General features: G+C 39.2%; 2 protein-coding genes across 2 annotated transcripts; one reads left to right on the forward strand and one right to left on the reverse strand.

Annotated features, from left to right (window-relative positions):
• Nucleotides 1-694: 694 nt before the first annotated feature.
• On the reverse strand, nucleotides 695-3,306 carry LOC137884895 (OCIA domain-containing protein 1-like). Its single transcript, XM_068726981.1, has 8 exons — nucleotides 3,150-3,306; nucleotides 2,785-2,869; nucleotides 2,628-2,681; nucleotides 2,487-2,534; nucleotides 1,912-2,041; nucleotides 1,646-1,818; nucleotides 994-1,143; nucleotides 695-888 (listed from the first exon to the last, which is right to left on the reverse strand). Exons 1-8 carry the CDS (start codon nucleotides 3,201-3,203, stop codon nucleotides 851-853), a joined length of 732 nt encoding a protein of 243 aa, XP_068583082.1. The 5' UTR covers nucleotides 3,204-3,306; the 3' UTR covers nucleotides 695-850.
• A 2,707-nt stretch (nucleotides 3,307-6,013) lies between these two features.
• Nucleotides 6,014-13,574, forward strand: slc34a2a (solute carrier family 34 member 2a). The gene is made up of 13 exons (XM_068727077.1): nucleotides 6,014-6,037; nucleotides 7,102-7,165; nucleotides 7,243-7,353; nucleotides 8,569-8,697; nucleotides 8,901-9,044; nucleotides 9,188-9,299; nucleotides 10,159-10,351; nucleotides 11,047-11,142; nucleotides 11,233-11,353; nucleotides 11,827-11,994; nucleotides 12,083-12,199; nucleotides 12,468-12,592; nucleotides 13,008-13,574. Exons 1-13 carry the CDS (start codon nucleotides 6,014-6,016, stop codon nucleotides 13,572-13,574), a joined length of 1,971 nt encoding a protein of 656 aa, XP_068583178.1.
• Nucleotides 13,575-14,443: the final 869 nt, after the last annotated feature.

Consider the following 14,443-nt stretch of genomic DNA (forward strand, 5'->3'; position numbering starts at 1 on the left):
GATATAGGATCAGTGTATAGACTGGTCTATTGCTTATACCGATCCAGCATTTTGGGCTGGATCTCAGATATTTCCAATACTAGTACAGGCACAACTAATTTAAAGCATGTGTAGGGTAGCAGAGTAAATGTTATTTTCCATGTAACAAATTATTGACTATATGCAAACTGGACTTCAGCTCTCCAAACTGTATTGAACTAGAAAAGATTCATAACAATAGACAAGGTATACCTGCAAATGGGTACAAAACTAATGACATCCTGCTGATGTCACGGTCAAGTGATGAAACCAAAAATATTCAATACAGCCCACCAGGTAGATGAACATGAATCAAAATAGCTGCAAAACAGTGTCAGAAATCACACTAACAAAGTATTTTAATTTATTTAAAGACCCCCCCCCCCCCACAGACATGAATTAAAACATACAAATGCACAAAAACTAAAATCAATGATCCTGACTTAAATTTACATCTACTCCCCTTCCCACATTGAAAAATCCCCCACGTATGTTAGAGTAATCAGTTTTGTGTTCATACACTATAAAATAAGTAAATAATACCCAAGCAGCACTATCTTGCGAGCATTAAAGCTGAAAATGTGGCTTATTTTTCCTTTTGTTTACATTTTGTGTTGGAAGAAGATGGACAAAGATACACAATACATTCTGATCAAAATCAAAGCACAGAGAGAAATCCTCATGTAATTTGGTTTAATTGACTCTTTTGCAAATACATATATCACAGACTCATGCAACTTCTTAAGTCAATCTGGAGCAAAATGGCCACTGGGCCGCCTACTGTACTGCTGGATGCCAGTGTACAGACCGCATGGTCAATTCAAATAGGCACTCAGTCCTCCCAGGAGTCTCCATAGATGTTTTTCTTCACTGTAACATCAGAGAGAGAGAGAGAAAGCAGGAAGAGTGTAGTCACTGAAGACATCAGATGTACTTGAGTATTAACACCTCGACATCACTGCAGCAGAAGCTTACCGTCTTGCTTGTGTCTCCCTGGCTCCTTCTCGGGCGACGTCTTGAGCATTGTCTCGGCCTTCTGAGTGAGCGTGACCTCGTAGTTCTCTCTGTTCTTGAGCCTCAGGTTCTCATAGAGGGTGGCCTTCTTCCTGGGCTCCTCGTCGTCCACTGAAGAAGGTGGGGACAAGGTAAGGGACAAAGACAGTTATCTGGGGAACTTGACATAAAAAAGTTACTTACTTAGTTACTTACCAGAGGTGAGAAGCACATTTCATAATAGGGCAGATTTGGTAAAATGGTTAAGCACTAGAATGAGCAGAAGGCTCATTTTAAGAGTATGCATGTCCAAATCTATCATAATGCTATTTTACTTCACTTAGGCAAACATATTTAAAGAGGAATAACCGAATCATATAAATTTATATACAAATCTCAATATCAGCATTGTTCAGTATGAGTTGAAAATATTGGATATTGCTAGACTGAAAACCCCAAAAAATATATTGGGGAATTGCTCCATCTTTGCCATATGAATGCTTTATAACTGTTAATTGTTTGTTCACACCGAGAGGTGGGCCTGAGACGCCGCTTTTGTGTATGTGTATTTGCACAACAGATGGTCAACATTCCATTGTATTTAAAGACCATACACAGTCGCTGTCTGTGGTACCTGTAGTGGCAAAGTCATCTGCTTTGCCTATTAGCATGGGTGACTCTGCGTTGTAGCCATAATCATTATCTCTGGCGTTGGGGGGCGTCTGGCTGGGGTCTTCTGCTTGCTGGAACATGGTGTCAAATGACTGGGCGTCTGGATCACTCATCTCTGACTGAGGACCCTTGGAACTGGGGGGGGGGGGGCAGACAGAAAAAACTGTTAGGGTGTAGTGGTTGGATGAAAACAAATAGGACCACAATCAAGTATGTGTGGTTACTCACGGTGGTGGAGGCAGTCCTGTCCTCTGTCTGAGGGCCTCTCCCAGAGGAGAGTTCTCCAGCCTCTTGAACTTCTCCTGGCACGTCTTCATGTACGACATTTTCCCCGCCAGGTAGCCACAGAAGCCAGCGACTGGAGAGACAAATGTACTCAAAGATATCAATATTCCATATTTTAATACCCCAGTATTGACCCATTTTCATATGTTGAATTTCAGCTAGGGGCAATTGATATCATCACTGAGAAAAATATTGTTAGTGATGTGAATATGATACTGTAGCTAAACTGGTAAAATAAGTTCAGAAACATTTGCAGCACTTAACTGTAATGCAGCCTTTATAGGATGTCTATTGTCATCAATGTATCACTAATGATAACAAACACAGTTGCCAGTTTATTAGGTACACACAACTGTTTTCACACATACTGTTTTCTGAGATGTGTTGATTCTCTATTATGGTCTTTTTAGAGGCTGTAGTTTGTGGTGTTGTGTAACGTTTTATATTAGTGAGTGGTGTTTATATTATTTAGTGCAACTGTGTGTGTCACCACCCGGGTTTGACATTCCCAAACTTACAGGCCACTTTGGGTAGAGATCCAAACCTTGGAGATGCAGACAGAGTCCCTGCAAATAAACAAAGCAGGGTTTATTTAAAGTACACGGTGTGTTTATATCTGGTTGCTTCCTCTACAGCATGCACAGTATTATTATTATTACCTTTGGCAACCAGGGCTTGAGTGATAGCCACGCCGACCAAAGAGAAGGGCACCGCTGTGAAGAAAGCACGTTGGTGTCAAACTCATTATCAACGGTCCCATCTTTTAGCTGTGCTTTTTAACACAACATATTAAGTGTGTGAAAGACAGAAACTTACACCTGTACCAAAAGCTCTCCTGGTTGCACTCTCTGAACACCCTCTTCTCTTCTTCCGTGGGGACGTACTCCACGCCCACTGGCGACTGCAGATTAACACACACACACACACACACACACACACACACACACACACACACACACACACACACACACACACACACACACACACACACACACAAAACACCAGCGTTTACTTTAATTCAATTAGCTAATTAGCACTAGACTCTGTTGGCAAGCCTTGCAGACAGTCGCACTAATGAGATTTTTAACGGCAGACAAGAAAACTATCCACAGTTCATCCAAAGTTGATGCTAGCCAGCTAACACGTTAGCACCCTTAAGGCGTGTTTATCGGCGTGTTTACCTGTGCTCCCATGTGCTGCCGCTCCTCTGTGAAGCCCGTGGTGGCGGATGACATGTTGACGGCAATGTTGGTACTAATTTAAGCTTTCTAAGCACGCGAAGTAACAATATGTAAGCCACTCAGCGACCTGACTGCTTCTGTTTGGTACAATGTCATTGCTCCATAACCCGGAAGTTAAAGATAGTTCCATTCGTGGGTTTAACTAATGTGTTGTTGTAACAATATTCTGGGCAAATTATGTTTAAATAATCATATACAAGGGTTGTCCTAGTGTACAAAATCCCCAAAGAGTACATTAGTCGAGATTAAAACGTGAACTTTTATTTTGAAAGCTCAAGTGAAGGTATTACAATGTCGACCTACGTCCTCTAGTGGTTGTCAAAATAATTGTATAATAATGTAATCATTTGAGTTTTTGGTATATTACAGAGTAGTAGTATAAATTGCAGTAGCATAAGTCACAATAGCATATCACATAATTCTGTATTACATTGCATTACATAACTTATATCACTATATGATGATTCCTTTATACGGTATTATTATATAGTGATACATTTTATATCACTTTATAATAATACCTCATTGCTGTTGTTTTCATATTATAATACATGCTAAATCATGGTAGTATTGTGCATTATGTTGTATGATTAATTTCATGGAATTGTTACTGTATATTCCATAAACTACACATATTATATATAACACGCTATACTTGTATATATCTTTATATCTGTATTTATATTGTATTGTTTATTCACACTTACACCTATATACCTTTACTGATATATAATACACACATCATGGTTGCTGGAGTGGCACAACTGGACTTTTATAAAAGTATTTACACGATTCACCTATACATATATGTATAATCTATGGTATTCTCATGTATTTATTGGCTATTTGATGCCATCACACTTTATTTTATTAAATACATAAGTAAGTAAATAATTCTAATGTATTTATTGGCTATTTGATGCCATCACACTTTATTTTATTAAATAAATAAGTAAGTAAATAATTTTATTAAATATAAATGTTCTTACTTCATATCTTGTCAGTGCTGCTGTAATGTGTGATTTCCTTTACATTGGTTGTGTGTCCACACAGTAGTGGCTACTTCAATCCATGTTTTGAGGCAAAAATATAGTAATATAGGTTATTTGTATCTTAATAATGTCAAGAAGTTTCCTGTAAGAATAGAATGGTACAATGTTGTAATGGCATTGTGCGGTGCCTAGGAGATGCTGTTGCACTTGCAGACTGTATGACAAAGAAGACTTAGATATTTCTCTTATATGTGGTTGCGTAATGTACAAAAAATATGTTTGATGCTAGTACTGAAAACTTGGTAAAGCTAGAGTTCATATAGTAGAGAGATTGAGCACAATCTAGAGAGGAAGAGACAGAGGGGGAGAGAAGAGTGGCTAAATCACAATCAATTGGCTAACATTTATTGATAAAACAAAAAATAGAGGTGAATGTTTTCCTTCGTTGTCCCAGTTATCATCCATTCGGTTTTACTGCCAACACAAGATGACAGGAAGGGCTAGGCCAAAATTCCTTTGTGTCTGATCTGTTCCTGGTGTACGTGACAGAAGAGGGTGTTATGGTTACACCAGAGCGGTAGGGCATTTTGGGCGATCACAGCAGCACTTGGGGAGCAGTTATGTCCATCACTGATCAAATGGTTACTCGGCTGCATTGGGCCACCGAGGGGCACCTGTGACAATCAATTGTGGGGTCACTTGAGCTAACCAGATGGCCCACTCAAGTACGCTTTTAATGCAAGGCTGCATCACATTGCATTTGTTTGTGGCTAGATGTACCTAATATACTGGCAACTATGTATATATTAAGGCATAAATCAAGCATGGAGGTGTTTCATTAGGACATGCCCCCTTGATTAATAATGTTCAAGGAAGGACACTTGTGTACCAGTGAGAGAAAGACAGATAGAAGCTGTCAAAGATGACGTCCACACCTAACGTTATCGGGTCACAACTTCCATGGAAATTCAATGGATCAGTGAGGCCTAGGCTGACTTTCTCTCCTCTAAGTTCTCTCAGCCACCATTAACATTTGTATAGACCTAAACGTGGGTCATTGATATGTTGAAGTATTGAACAGTGGGAAGCTGTATTAAGAGAATCAATAGATTCCTCCAAAAAAAAATCTCATTGAGTGCCAAAAATAGACCATAGCCACATACGCAAACTCTGTAGGGCACAGTGCACATCCGGCACAGTGCACCCCCCCCCCCCCCGACCTAACAAACACCCCCATGTGGTCTATCTGTTAGTGGGATAAACCTTTTCCAGGGGAGCCATCATCTCTGCCACTCCTCCCCCAATGGTCAACCGGCTGGAGCTATCATCAATCTGAGGGCGGTAGAGTATTTTTTTTTTTAAAGGCGATGCAGGATTTTTTTATTTTAAAATGGACACATTTGCAAAACAAACTAGCAGACAATAGAACTATATAAGAATCTTAGGCGTAAAACCGGCGAGGTGTTTCGGTAAGTTATACAGGTTAGTAACAGCAGGTGCAGGTGCAGGTGTAGGTGCATTTGACGGTATAGACACCACCAACTCCAAACTTATCAGCTACCATGTCAGTTGGATTGCAACACATCTCACAAGAGAGCTTACAACAGTGCTAAGAATAATCAAGGTTTGTAAGGCGTGCTTATCTATGAGACGGAAGTGTCCCCAGTGATGTGAAAGGTACACATCACACTCGCCTCTGCCCTAAGTGGACCCCCCCACCCACCCACCCCCCCTCAACCTTTCATTATACCTGCGTGGAGGAAAATCATTTCTAAACCTGAAGCCCAGGTGAGCTCAGCACACACAGGGAGCATGGACTCTCTCCGCCTGCCACAGGTGAGGACAAGCATTCTATTCTACTCTCATTCTATTGATCTGTTTGCTTTATTACCGCTGTCACCTGGAAACTGGATGTGACATGTATTTTGTATTATTATATTCTTATTATCATTATATATATATATATATATATATATATATATATATATATATATATATATACATATATATATTATATATATTATATTCATAATTATTGTAAGCCTAAAGGGAACATTAAACACTAAATTGTATTACTGCTATCATTAAAATTATTATTAATAATACTGGACTATTGCACTTACAAATATACGAATCATTTTTTTTTGCCACACTGCAGTAACATAATGGTAATATTTGTACATGATGCTATTAGCTGTGTTGTTACTATTATGAGAGTAACATATTTTAACACTAGTATGATAACGTACAGAAGGTATCTTAGGGTTTATGATGTACAAAGTCATATTATTAAATGAAAAACTCTTACATTTATATATTAGAGAATTGTATCAATGGTAATGAATATGTTCAAATAACAAACTGATTTAACAGCTCAGTCCAAAAGTAACACTTCTTTAAAATATCAATTTAGCTGGTAGCTTTCTTCTTGTGTCATGCTGCTGTGAATGGAATTTTACTGCAGCTAGACCATGTGACGATAAGATCAATGCCCTGGCATGTGAGGGGACAGTGTGTATTTGTGTGTGGGAGTGTGTGGGAGTGTGTGTGTGTGTGTGTGTGTGTGTGTGTGTGTGTGTGTGTGGTATTTTTGAACCAGATTCCCCATTAGTCAAACTGTAATTTTAAATTGATTGACATAATATGATGCCAACTGCCAGTATGATGTATGTGGCAAATGTTCAGGTCCACATATTTGATTTGACTGCAATCTCTTTACAAAGTGTTGATATCAGCACTGACAGCTCATCACAAGAGGCTTTTTCTTGAGTACAGTTCCTAGAGAGAATAATCGGTACCTCTTAGACAGTGACAAATAAAATGTAAGAAGCATCTTCAACAATAAATATATAGCATTTTGTAATTAAACACTGATATAATGTTTCTTTTTTTCCCCCTAGACAACGGCTGCTCAAAACAATGGCAACGAAGACCACAATGAGAGACGTGGAAACAAGAGGAAAGGTATTTTTCATATTGTATTGAAATGAAACAGTTACATGTAATGTACATAGTTTATTCAGGCTTCTTGTTTGTCCCAGAGGTCAAAGCGAGCCCTGCACACTCCACTGTGGCTTTGATTGAGGAGGAGCCGGAGGACGCAGACCTGTGGGATCTCCCAGAGCTGAAGGACACTGGAGTCCCATGGACAGGTGAGGACTTGTAATGTCGCATTATTATTAACAAGTGTCGTCTTATCCTTGTACTTTTAAAGGAACATGTGTGTCCTGATTAGATATACATGGTCAGTAAGTAATACATTTACATGCCTACTGTTGGGTTACACACAGAGCATACAGCAGAAGTGATAAAGGGTCCCACATATTATTGTTACATAACCTCGAGAGCTATTAAGTACGCTGTTTTTGTGCAGTCAAATAATTAAGCGCACAGCTATACATCACATGTTTATAAATTCACAGTATATGTAACTCTCTCTTACAGTGCTATAAAAAGTATTCACCCCCCTCGGAAGTTTTTATGTTTTAGCATCCAACAACATCAAATCGAGGTAGAATCAATGTGGCTTTTTTGCCTATTTGTTTGTAGATATCGGCCTTCTGCAGAAGGCAGAAGTTAACTATGCATTAAAGAAAATACTTCCTACATGAAACTGCTAACAAGATGGTCTGTGGATGATCTTTGATTAACCTGGTAATGAGTTCTAGAAAGAGACATCACAGTTTTTCAACTTTTTGGTGTTTTGAACTCACACCAGAACAATCTAGACTAATTAGTAGCACTACATGTAAGAGGAAAAGATACTTATTTTTGATTTTGTTGTAACTGTGCTCTTCCGTTTCCCCTTTGACATTAAAAAAACGTCAAAAAAGTCGAATTAAATCTACTTTGATTCAAAGTGTCCAACGGCGGTTAATACTTTCTCTAAGCCCTCTAGTTTGCTGAACTCCCATGGCATCAATTCATCAATAGACTGACAATAAATCACATCAGAGTTATTAATCTGATTATTTAGAAAGCATAGAGGTAATAAAAAGTAATGGATGTGAAAAAGACAGTAGCCAGACAGACAGCTGAGCCTGTGCCAACACACTGTAGGCACTAACTGTTTCCAATAAAACTATGTAGTAATAGTGCAAAAACCACAAGTGTGATTACTAATATTAATAAGGGCTGCTCTCCATTTAGTTTTCACAGTTCCAGGGTCCTATACGTTGTATGCTGGCTCACTGACAGCCTACTGAGACACTTAAATGTAACAGAGCCAATGTTTATCATAATAATCACACCTGTGTTTTTCCTGCTACGACAAATAAAAATGTCTGTCGTATAAAAAAAAGGAACATTTGGTTTAAAAATAATAGTGTTTTCTTTTTTGTGTTTATCATGTCTTGTCTCTGTCCCAGCTCTGGACACCAGAGGGAAGGTGTTGAGAGTGTTGGTGTCGGTGGGGAAGTTGATCCTGCTGCTGGGTTTCCTTTACATATTCATCTGCTCTCTCGACGTCCTCAGCTCAGCTTTCCAGCTCGTTGGAGGTAAGCACAGCAACGCTTGTCCGAAGCCATGCGTGGGTGTGATGATGATCCATAAACTGGACCACAGAAGACATTTTGACTTATCATAGTTGGAAAAGTAGTTCCTAATACGATGGCTTTGCTCCATTCAAATATCCCAGTAAGTCATACGAACATATCCATTTAAAAAAATATTAACAAGGTCCCATTTTCACCATGCGCAGGTAAAGCAGCAGGCGACATCCTTCAGGACAACACGATTCTGTCCAACCCCCTGGCCGGTCTGGTTATTGGTGTTCTGGTCACCCTGCTGGTCCAGAGCTCGTCCACTTCCTCCTCCATAGTTGTCAGCATGGTTTCCTCTGGATGTGAGTACGAGCTTCCACACTACACACACACACACACACATGTTCACACATATACACATCCATGCACAGAATGCATGAATGATGATGATGATGGAGGTGTGGAGTAGGACTGATGATGAAGGAGGCCCATGTTGCTTTGACAGTGCTAACGGTCCAGCTGGCTGTTCCTATCATCATGGGCACCAACATTGGCACCTCTGTCACCAACACACTAGTCGCCATGACACAGGCGGGTGACCGCGATATCTTTCGCAGGTAATTATTTTGTATTTGATGGATTGCTTCCTTTGTGTTCAAACATTGTGTTCTGCTGTAAACTACAAGCCTGATAAATAATTTTTCATTTCAAATTAAATCCTTCCCTTTATCTTAAAATGACAAATATTCCATATTTAAGGTGTAACTTCACACCATTGTTTAGGCCTAAGTCTGAAAAATGCTACAGAGTGGGCAAGAGTCTGAGAGATGAAACTACGTTCACTTCCGTTTGTGGAAAGCCTTGACGCAGATCAGCAAGTATTACAGTTATAGAAGCTTGGAAAAATGGCGATATGGGTCACTGAATTTGACAAATATAAAGTTTAACATGGATTTAAGAGATTTTGTGATGTGCTGATAGCTTCATACACATGTGATTGTAATGCACATGTAGTATTGACTGAAAAAGTAAAAATGATAGATGCTCTTGGGAGAGGTGAGGAGTGGTTTCAGTTTAGAAGGCGTTAACATTCTTTTATTTTATGACATTAATTTTTCCCAAACGGTCGAGTGGGTTGATTTAAAACAGTAGATGTCACATTCAGCCATTTTCAGCCAAGAAATAACGATTTTTATAAATCTGGTAAAAATGTCAATATTAACACCAAAGATCATGTGTTTTTATCACAATACAGTCATGTCTTTTAGTTACCAGCTTAAAAAAACATGTTTAAGTGTTTAAAGTAACAAAATCACCAAATAGATAGATAGATAGATCACTATCGCTATATAGATAGTTTTACTCACCTTCTTACAAGATGACTCATTGCTGGACAGCAATAATATGTAGCTCCATTAGAAAGGTCAAAGGTCATTTCACTTTACATTTATCTACCTTCTTTCACAATGTACACAGGGCTTTTGCGGGGGCCACAGTGCACGACTTCTTCAACTGGCTCTCTGTGCTGGTGCTGCTGCCTCTGGAAGTCGCCTCTGGTTATTTGTACGTGGTCACCAAGCTCATCATCGACTCCTTCAAAATTGAGAGTGGAGAGGCCCCAGACCTGTTAAATGTGATCACTGATATCCTCACTGAGTCAATTATACAGGTAAAATGTAATTTTTCGATGATGTTCTCTGTGCAAACTGCCATTATAATTTTGAAATTCAACTATCCAGACTGAATTTCATAAAGCAGCAATGAAGTTGTAAGGAGCCTCAGTGGTCAACATCTGGATACATCTCATCTTATGCCCAGATCAAACCTCTAACCATATATCATCATATGAAAATTCATATGATGCAGAAAAAAAACTGCTTTGTGCAACACTGTCTTTAATGCATAATTGACCCATCTGTAAAGGCAGCACTGTGATACCCATCTTAGCCATACATAGAAGAAAACTTTGCACTGAAGACAAAATTAAACTAATGTCCAGCAAGTGCAAAAAACACAGATCTTTAAGCTCAATGGATTCATCGCCCGTATGAAATGAGCTCCTCTGGGTAGATAGGTGTCTTTTAGCCGCATTAACAGTGTGCTTAATTGATTGTGTAACAGTTACATTCTTTGGTTCGTCCCTGAACTCAAGACAGATGGTGAACTTTAACAGCAGTTTGGCTGATACAGAAGCCACTGTGCAATTTTGTATTGTTGTGTATATGGGCCACAGCTGAACTTCCACAGTAGCTTCTCCAAGTAGCTTTCTCTGTGTTGTTTTTACTCTTGTAAAGAAATGACCAGTGTATTGGAGAAATAAAATACTACTATGTAACATTACTATCTTCTTTCCCTCCAACTTAGTTGGATGAGTCTGTCATTAGTGGGATTGCCACCGGAGACCCAGAAGCCAGGAACAAGAGCCTCATCAAGAAATGGTGCCAAACCTTCACCAACACAGTAAGACCAAAGCATGTCAGCGATGTACCAACTGTTTCAAAACATGGAGAAGATTAGAATCTATATTGTCAAACTGCTGCTGCGTTTCAGACCTTAATGAACGTCACAGTTCCTGGTCCCGAGAACTGCACTTCTCCGTCTCTCTGCTGGGTCGATGGCAACTACACCATCACGCTGAAGAACATTTCTGAAACGTACAATGTCCAGAAATGTAAGGTTTTCAATAAATACAAGTTTTCACAGTATTTATACTCTTTTTATTTTTGTATTTTTGTCAATACAAAAACCGTAATCTGTACATTAAGTAAATGTATGATATTCTCACCATGGTGAACATGCCCTCATTCAACTAAACAGCTTATATGTGCAGTTATGGCAACATCATCTTTGTATTCATCAAACTTTTTTGTCTCTTTTAGCTCAATATTTTGGGTTTTACGGGTCGTAAATTCATTGACACCATTTCCAACATCAGAAGACAGCCGATTTTAGATAAAAAAGTGATCAGCATCTAGCAACACATCAACCATCAACTTTATGAAGTGATACTATAAATAAACGTGTGTTTTTCAGGTTGTTGTAGAGTTCTTCTGCCCTCATTTGGCCAGAAAAAAAACAACTGCTTGTGTCCGTATTGAGTCATTTTTGCAGAACTTTCATGTGTGTGTTTCTGTGTGTCCGCAGGTAAGCATCTCTTTGTGAATGCGAGTCTGTCCGACCTGGCAGTGGGTCTGATTCTGCTGGCTCTTTCTCTGCTGGTGCTCTGCTCCTGCCTGATCCTGATCGTCAAGCTGCTCAACTCCATGCTGAAGGGACAGGTGGCTGCGGTCATCAAGAAGATCCTCAACACTGGTGAGTAGCAAACTCCCGTGCAATGAATTCAATGTGACTGCGTTGGTTAGTAATGCATGAATTTTGCTGTGTCTGTTTGTGTGTGCAGATTTCCCTTTTCCATTTGGTTGGGTCACAGGGTACATTGCCATTTTAGTCGGAGCTGGAATGACTTTCATTGTGCAGAGCAGTTCGGTTTTCACTTCTGCCATTACTCCACTTGTTGGTGAGGTCAATCATTCATCCATCCATTCATTTTTTTTTTTCATTTAAACAATCTATGTACCATTTTGCACTTGAAATTCCCATAAATAGACAATTTTGATTTTGCTTTCTTAATGTTTCTGTACCTTCTTATTCTCTCTGGTGATATTTTAGGCAGTAAAACCGTTGTTCAGACATTGTCTCTTCAACAGAAATATGGTTGAATACAGTGGAGAGTGATCTAGGGAGCACACAAACTTAACTTGTTTTCCCTTTTAAAAAAAAAATAGGTATTGGTGTCATCAGCATAGAAAGAGCATACCCATTGTCTCTGGGTTCAAATATTGGCACAACCACCACAGCCATCCTGGCAGCTATGGCTAGTCCTGGAGACACATTGGCTAATGCGCTACAGGTCAGTAAATCACATAACAACGTGCACACACGTAAAATGATCAGTACTACACTTATTTCCTTTGATTTTTAGCTTTTATACCATAAAATTATATTTTTTAAATATACATTTTTATTGGAAATGTATGGACTCTTGGACAAGATTTGCAGTTTTGTACATGTTTAACTGTCCACTGAGAATGGATTAGAATAAATAGTTGGAAGTGTATCAATTAAATAATTATTTTATTTGGTGCCAAATATAGCATACATTGTACATAGTTTTTTCCATGAAACTTCACAGAGCTGTGAATTAAACTGTTGCCATTTATTTCATTAAATACAGTATATTAGTAGTATCATAGGTATTTTTATTTCATAAGGAGAAAAAATAATGACTGAAGCATATCAATACAGTTTGTTGTTGTTGTTTCCAGATTGCCCTCGTGCACTTTCTGTTCAACATCTCTGGCATCCTTCTGTGGTATCCAATCCCCTTCACCCGCCTCCCGATCCGGCTGGCGAAAAGCCTGGGCAACATCACAGCCTCCTACCGCTGGTTTGCTGCTGTCTACATCATCTCCTTCTTCTTCATTTTACCGCTCCTCGTCTTCAGCCTGTCGTTGGCTGGCTGGCAGGTACTGGTGGGCGTGGGTGCACCTCTGGTGATCATGTTGATCATCATCTTGGTGATCAACATGCTGCAGAAACGGAAACCTGGGTGTCTGCCTGCAGCACTGAGATCCTGGGACTTCCTCCCTCTCTGGGCCCACTCCCTGGCTCCCTGGGACAAAGTGGTCGGAGTATTTACCGCAAAATGCTGTTGCTGCTGCAAATGCTGCCAGGTTGCTGCTGACGACCAAGAACCAAGAGAGAAAGAATCTGTGGAAAATAACAATAAACCACACACAGAGGCGTATGATAACCCTGCAATGAGTGCAGAGAAAGAGGTGGAAAATGAGATCAATTTAGAGCTAAAGATTCTAAAAATGACCCAACTTTAAGATCTGATATATATACATATAAGTGCATTGGTCAAGGGACAAGGACCAAATACATTTAGGCAAAACTCTCAAATTTATGTAATATTTATGTTATTACTTTAGCGTAAGATGGGAAATGGGAATTCCAACTCTCAACGTATAAGGAAAAGAAAAATAACATACAGGAAGGTGTTGGTCTTGGTCACCTGCATGGTGTTCACTGAAGTGACCTTTGAAGGACAAAGCTTGCAAAACATTTTTTTTATCATTGTCAACAAATCCCACAATATGTTAGACCCAATCCCAATCTCCACACTCAGAGACTCACGGACTTTGAGACGCGCTCCCAAAGAGGACGGCACATGTGTGTTCAGCCTGTCATATTAAATTTACACAGAAACATTAAGCATTAAAGATGGAACAAAAAAACCCCCACATGAAATCGGAAGATATTTATTTATTTAATCATAAAATATTTAATTTAGTCATTGAAGCTGTTTTGACAAAAACAAGTAAATAGATTACTTGAAATTACCTCCTATCTTGTGAGGAAAGAGCCTGGAAGACGTTCAAATTAGGGAGTAAAAAGTATCAAATAAATACCCAAAATTGTACATAATATTTTTGACGTTGTCATGGTAACATATGTTGCAGCAAATTTCTGTCACATTTGTATTTACATCATTGCAAGCCCTCACAGTCTCTCACACTCAATCATTTACCAGATGACGTCAGGAAGTCCCTGAGGGTTCAGGGTGAAAGGTCGGAGGGGGGACGCTGGGATTGGGCCTTAGTCCATCTCTCCAATATATTCTGACTTTCCATACTTCAAGCATTAAGCCAGTTAGCTCTGGCTGAAGATGTAAATGTTAAAAATGGCTCATAAATAT

The sequence above is a fragment of the Cebidichthys violaceus genome, unplaced genomic scaffold (assembly GCF_023349555.1).
Source record: "Cebidichthys violaceus isolate CVI_PGR_0920_01 unplaced genomic scaffold, fCebVio1.0.p SCAF_4, whole genome shotgun sequence".
NCBI classification, from domain to species: Eukaryota; Metazoa; Chordata; class Actinopteri; order Perciformes; family Stichaeidae; genus Cebidichthys; species Cebidichthys violaceus.

What these genes read in the sequence shown, in the direction of transcription:
- LOC137884895 (XM_068726981.1), bottom strand. Translation starts at nt 3,203, where the DNA reads ATGTCATCCGCCACCACGGGCTTCACAGAGGAGCGGCAGCACATGGGA. An exon ending in GGCAGCACATGGGAGCACAG is followed by an intron (nt 2,870 to 3,149) that starts GTAAACACGCCG and finishes GTTAATCTGCAG; the next exon opens with TCGCCAGTGGGCGTGGAGTA. An exon ending in ATCTCTACCCAAAGTGGCCT is followed by an intron (nt 2,042 to 2,486) that starts GTAAGTTTGGGA and finishes TTGTCTCTCCAG; the next exon opens with TCGCTGGCTTCTGTGGCTAC.
- slc34a2a (XM_068727077.1), top strand. Translation starts at nt 6,014, where the DNA reads ATGGACTCTCTCCGCCTGCCACAG. An exon ending in GACCGCGATATCTTTCGCAG is followed by an intron (nt 9,300 to 10,158) that starts GTAATTATTTTG and finishes CAATGTACACAG; the next exon opens with GGCTTTTGCGGGGGCCACAG. An exon ending in CAAGAAGATCCTCAACACTG is followed by an intron (nt 11,995 to 12,082) that starts GTGAGTAGCAAA and finishes TTGTGTGTGCAG; the next exon opens with ATTTCCCTTTTCCATTTGGT.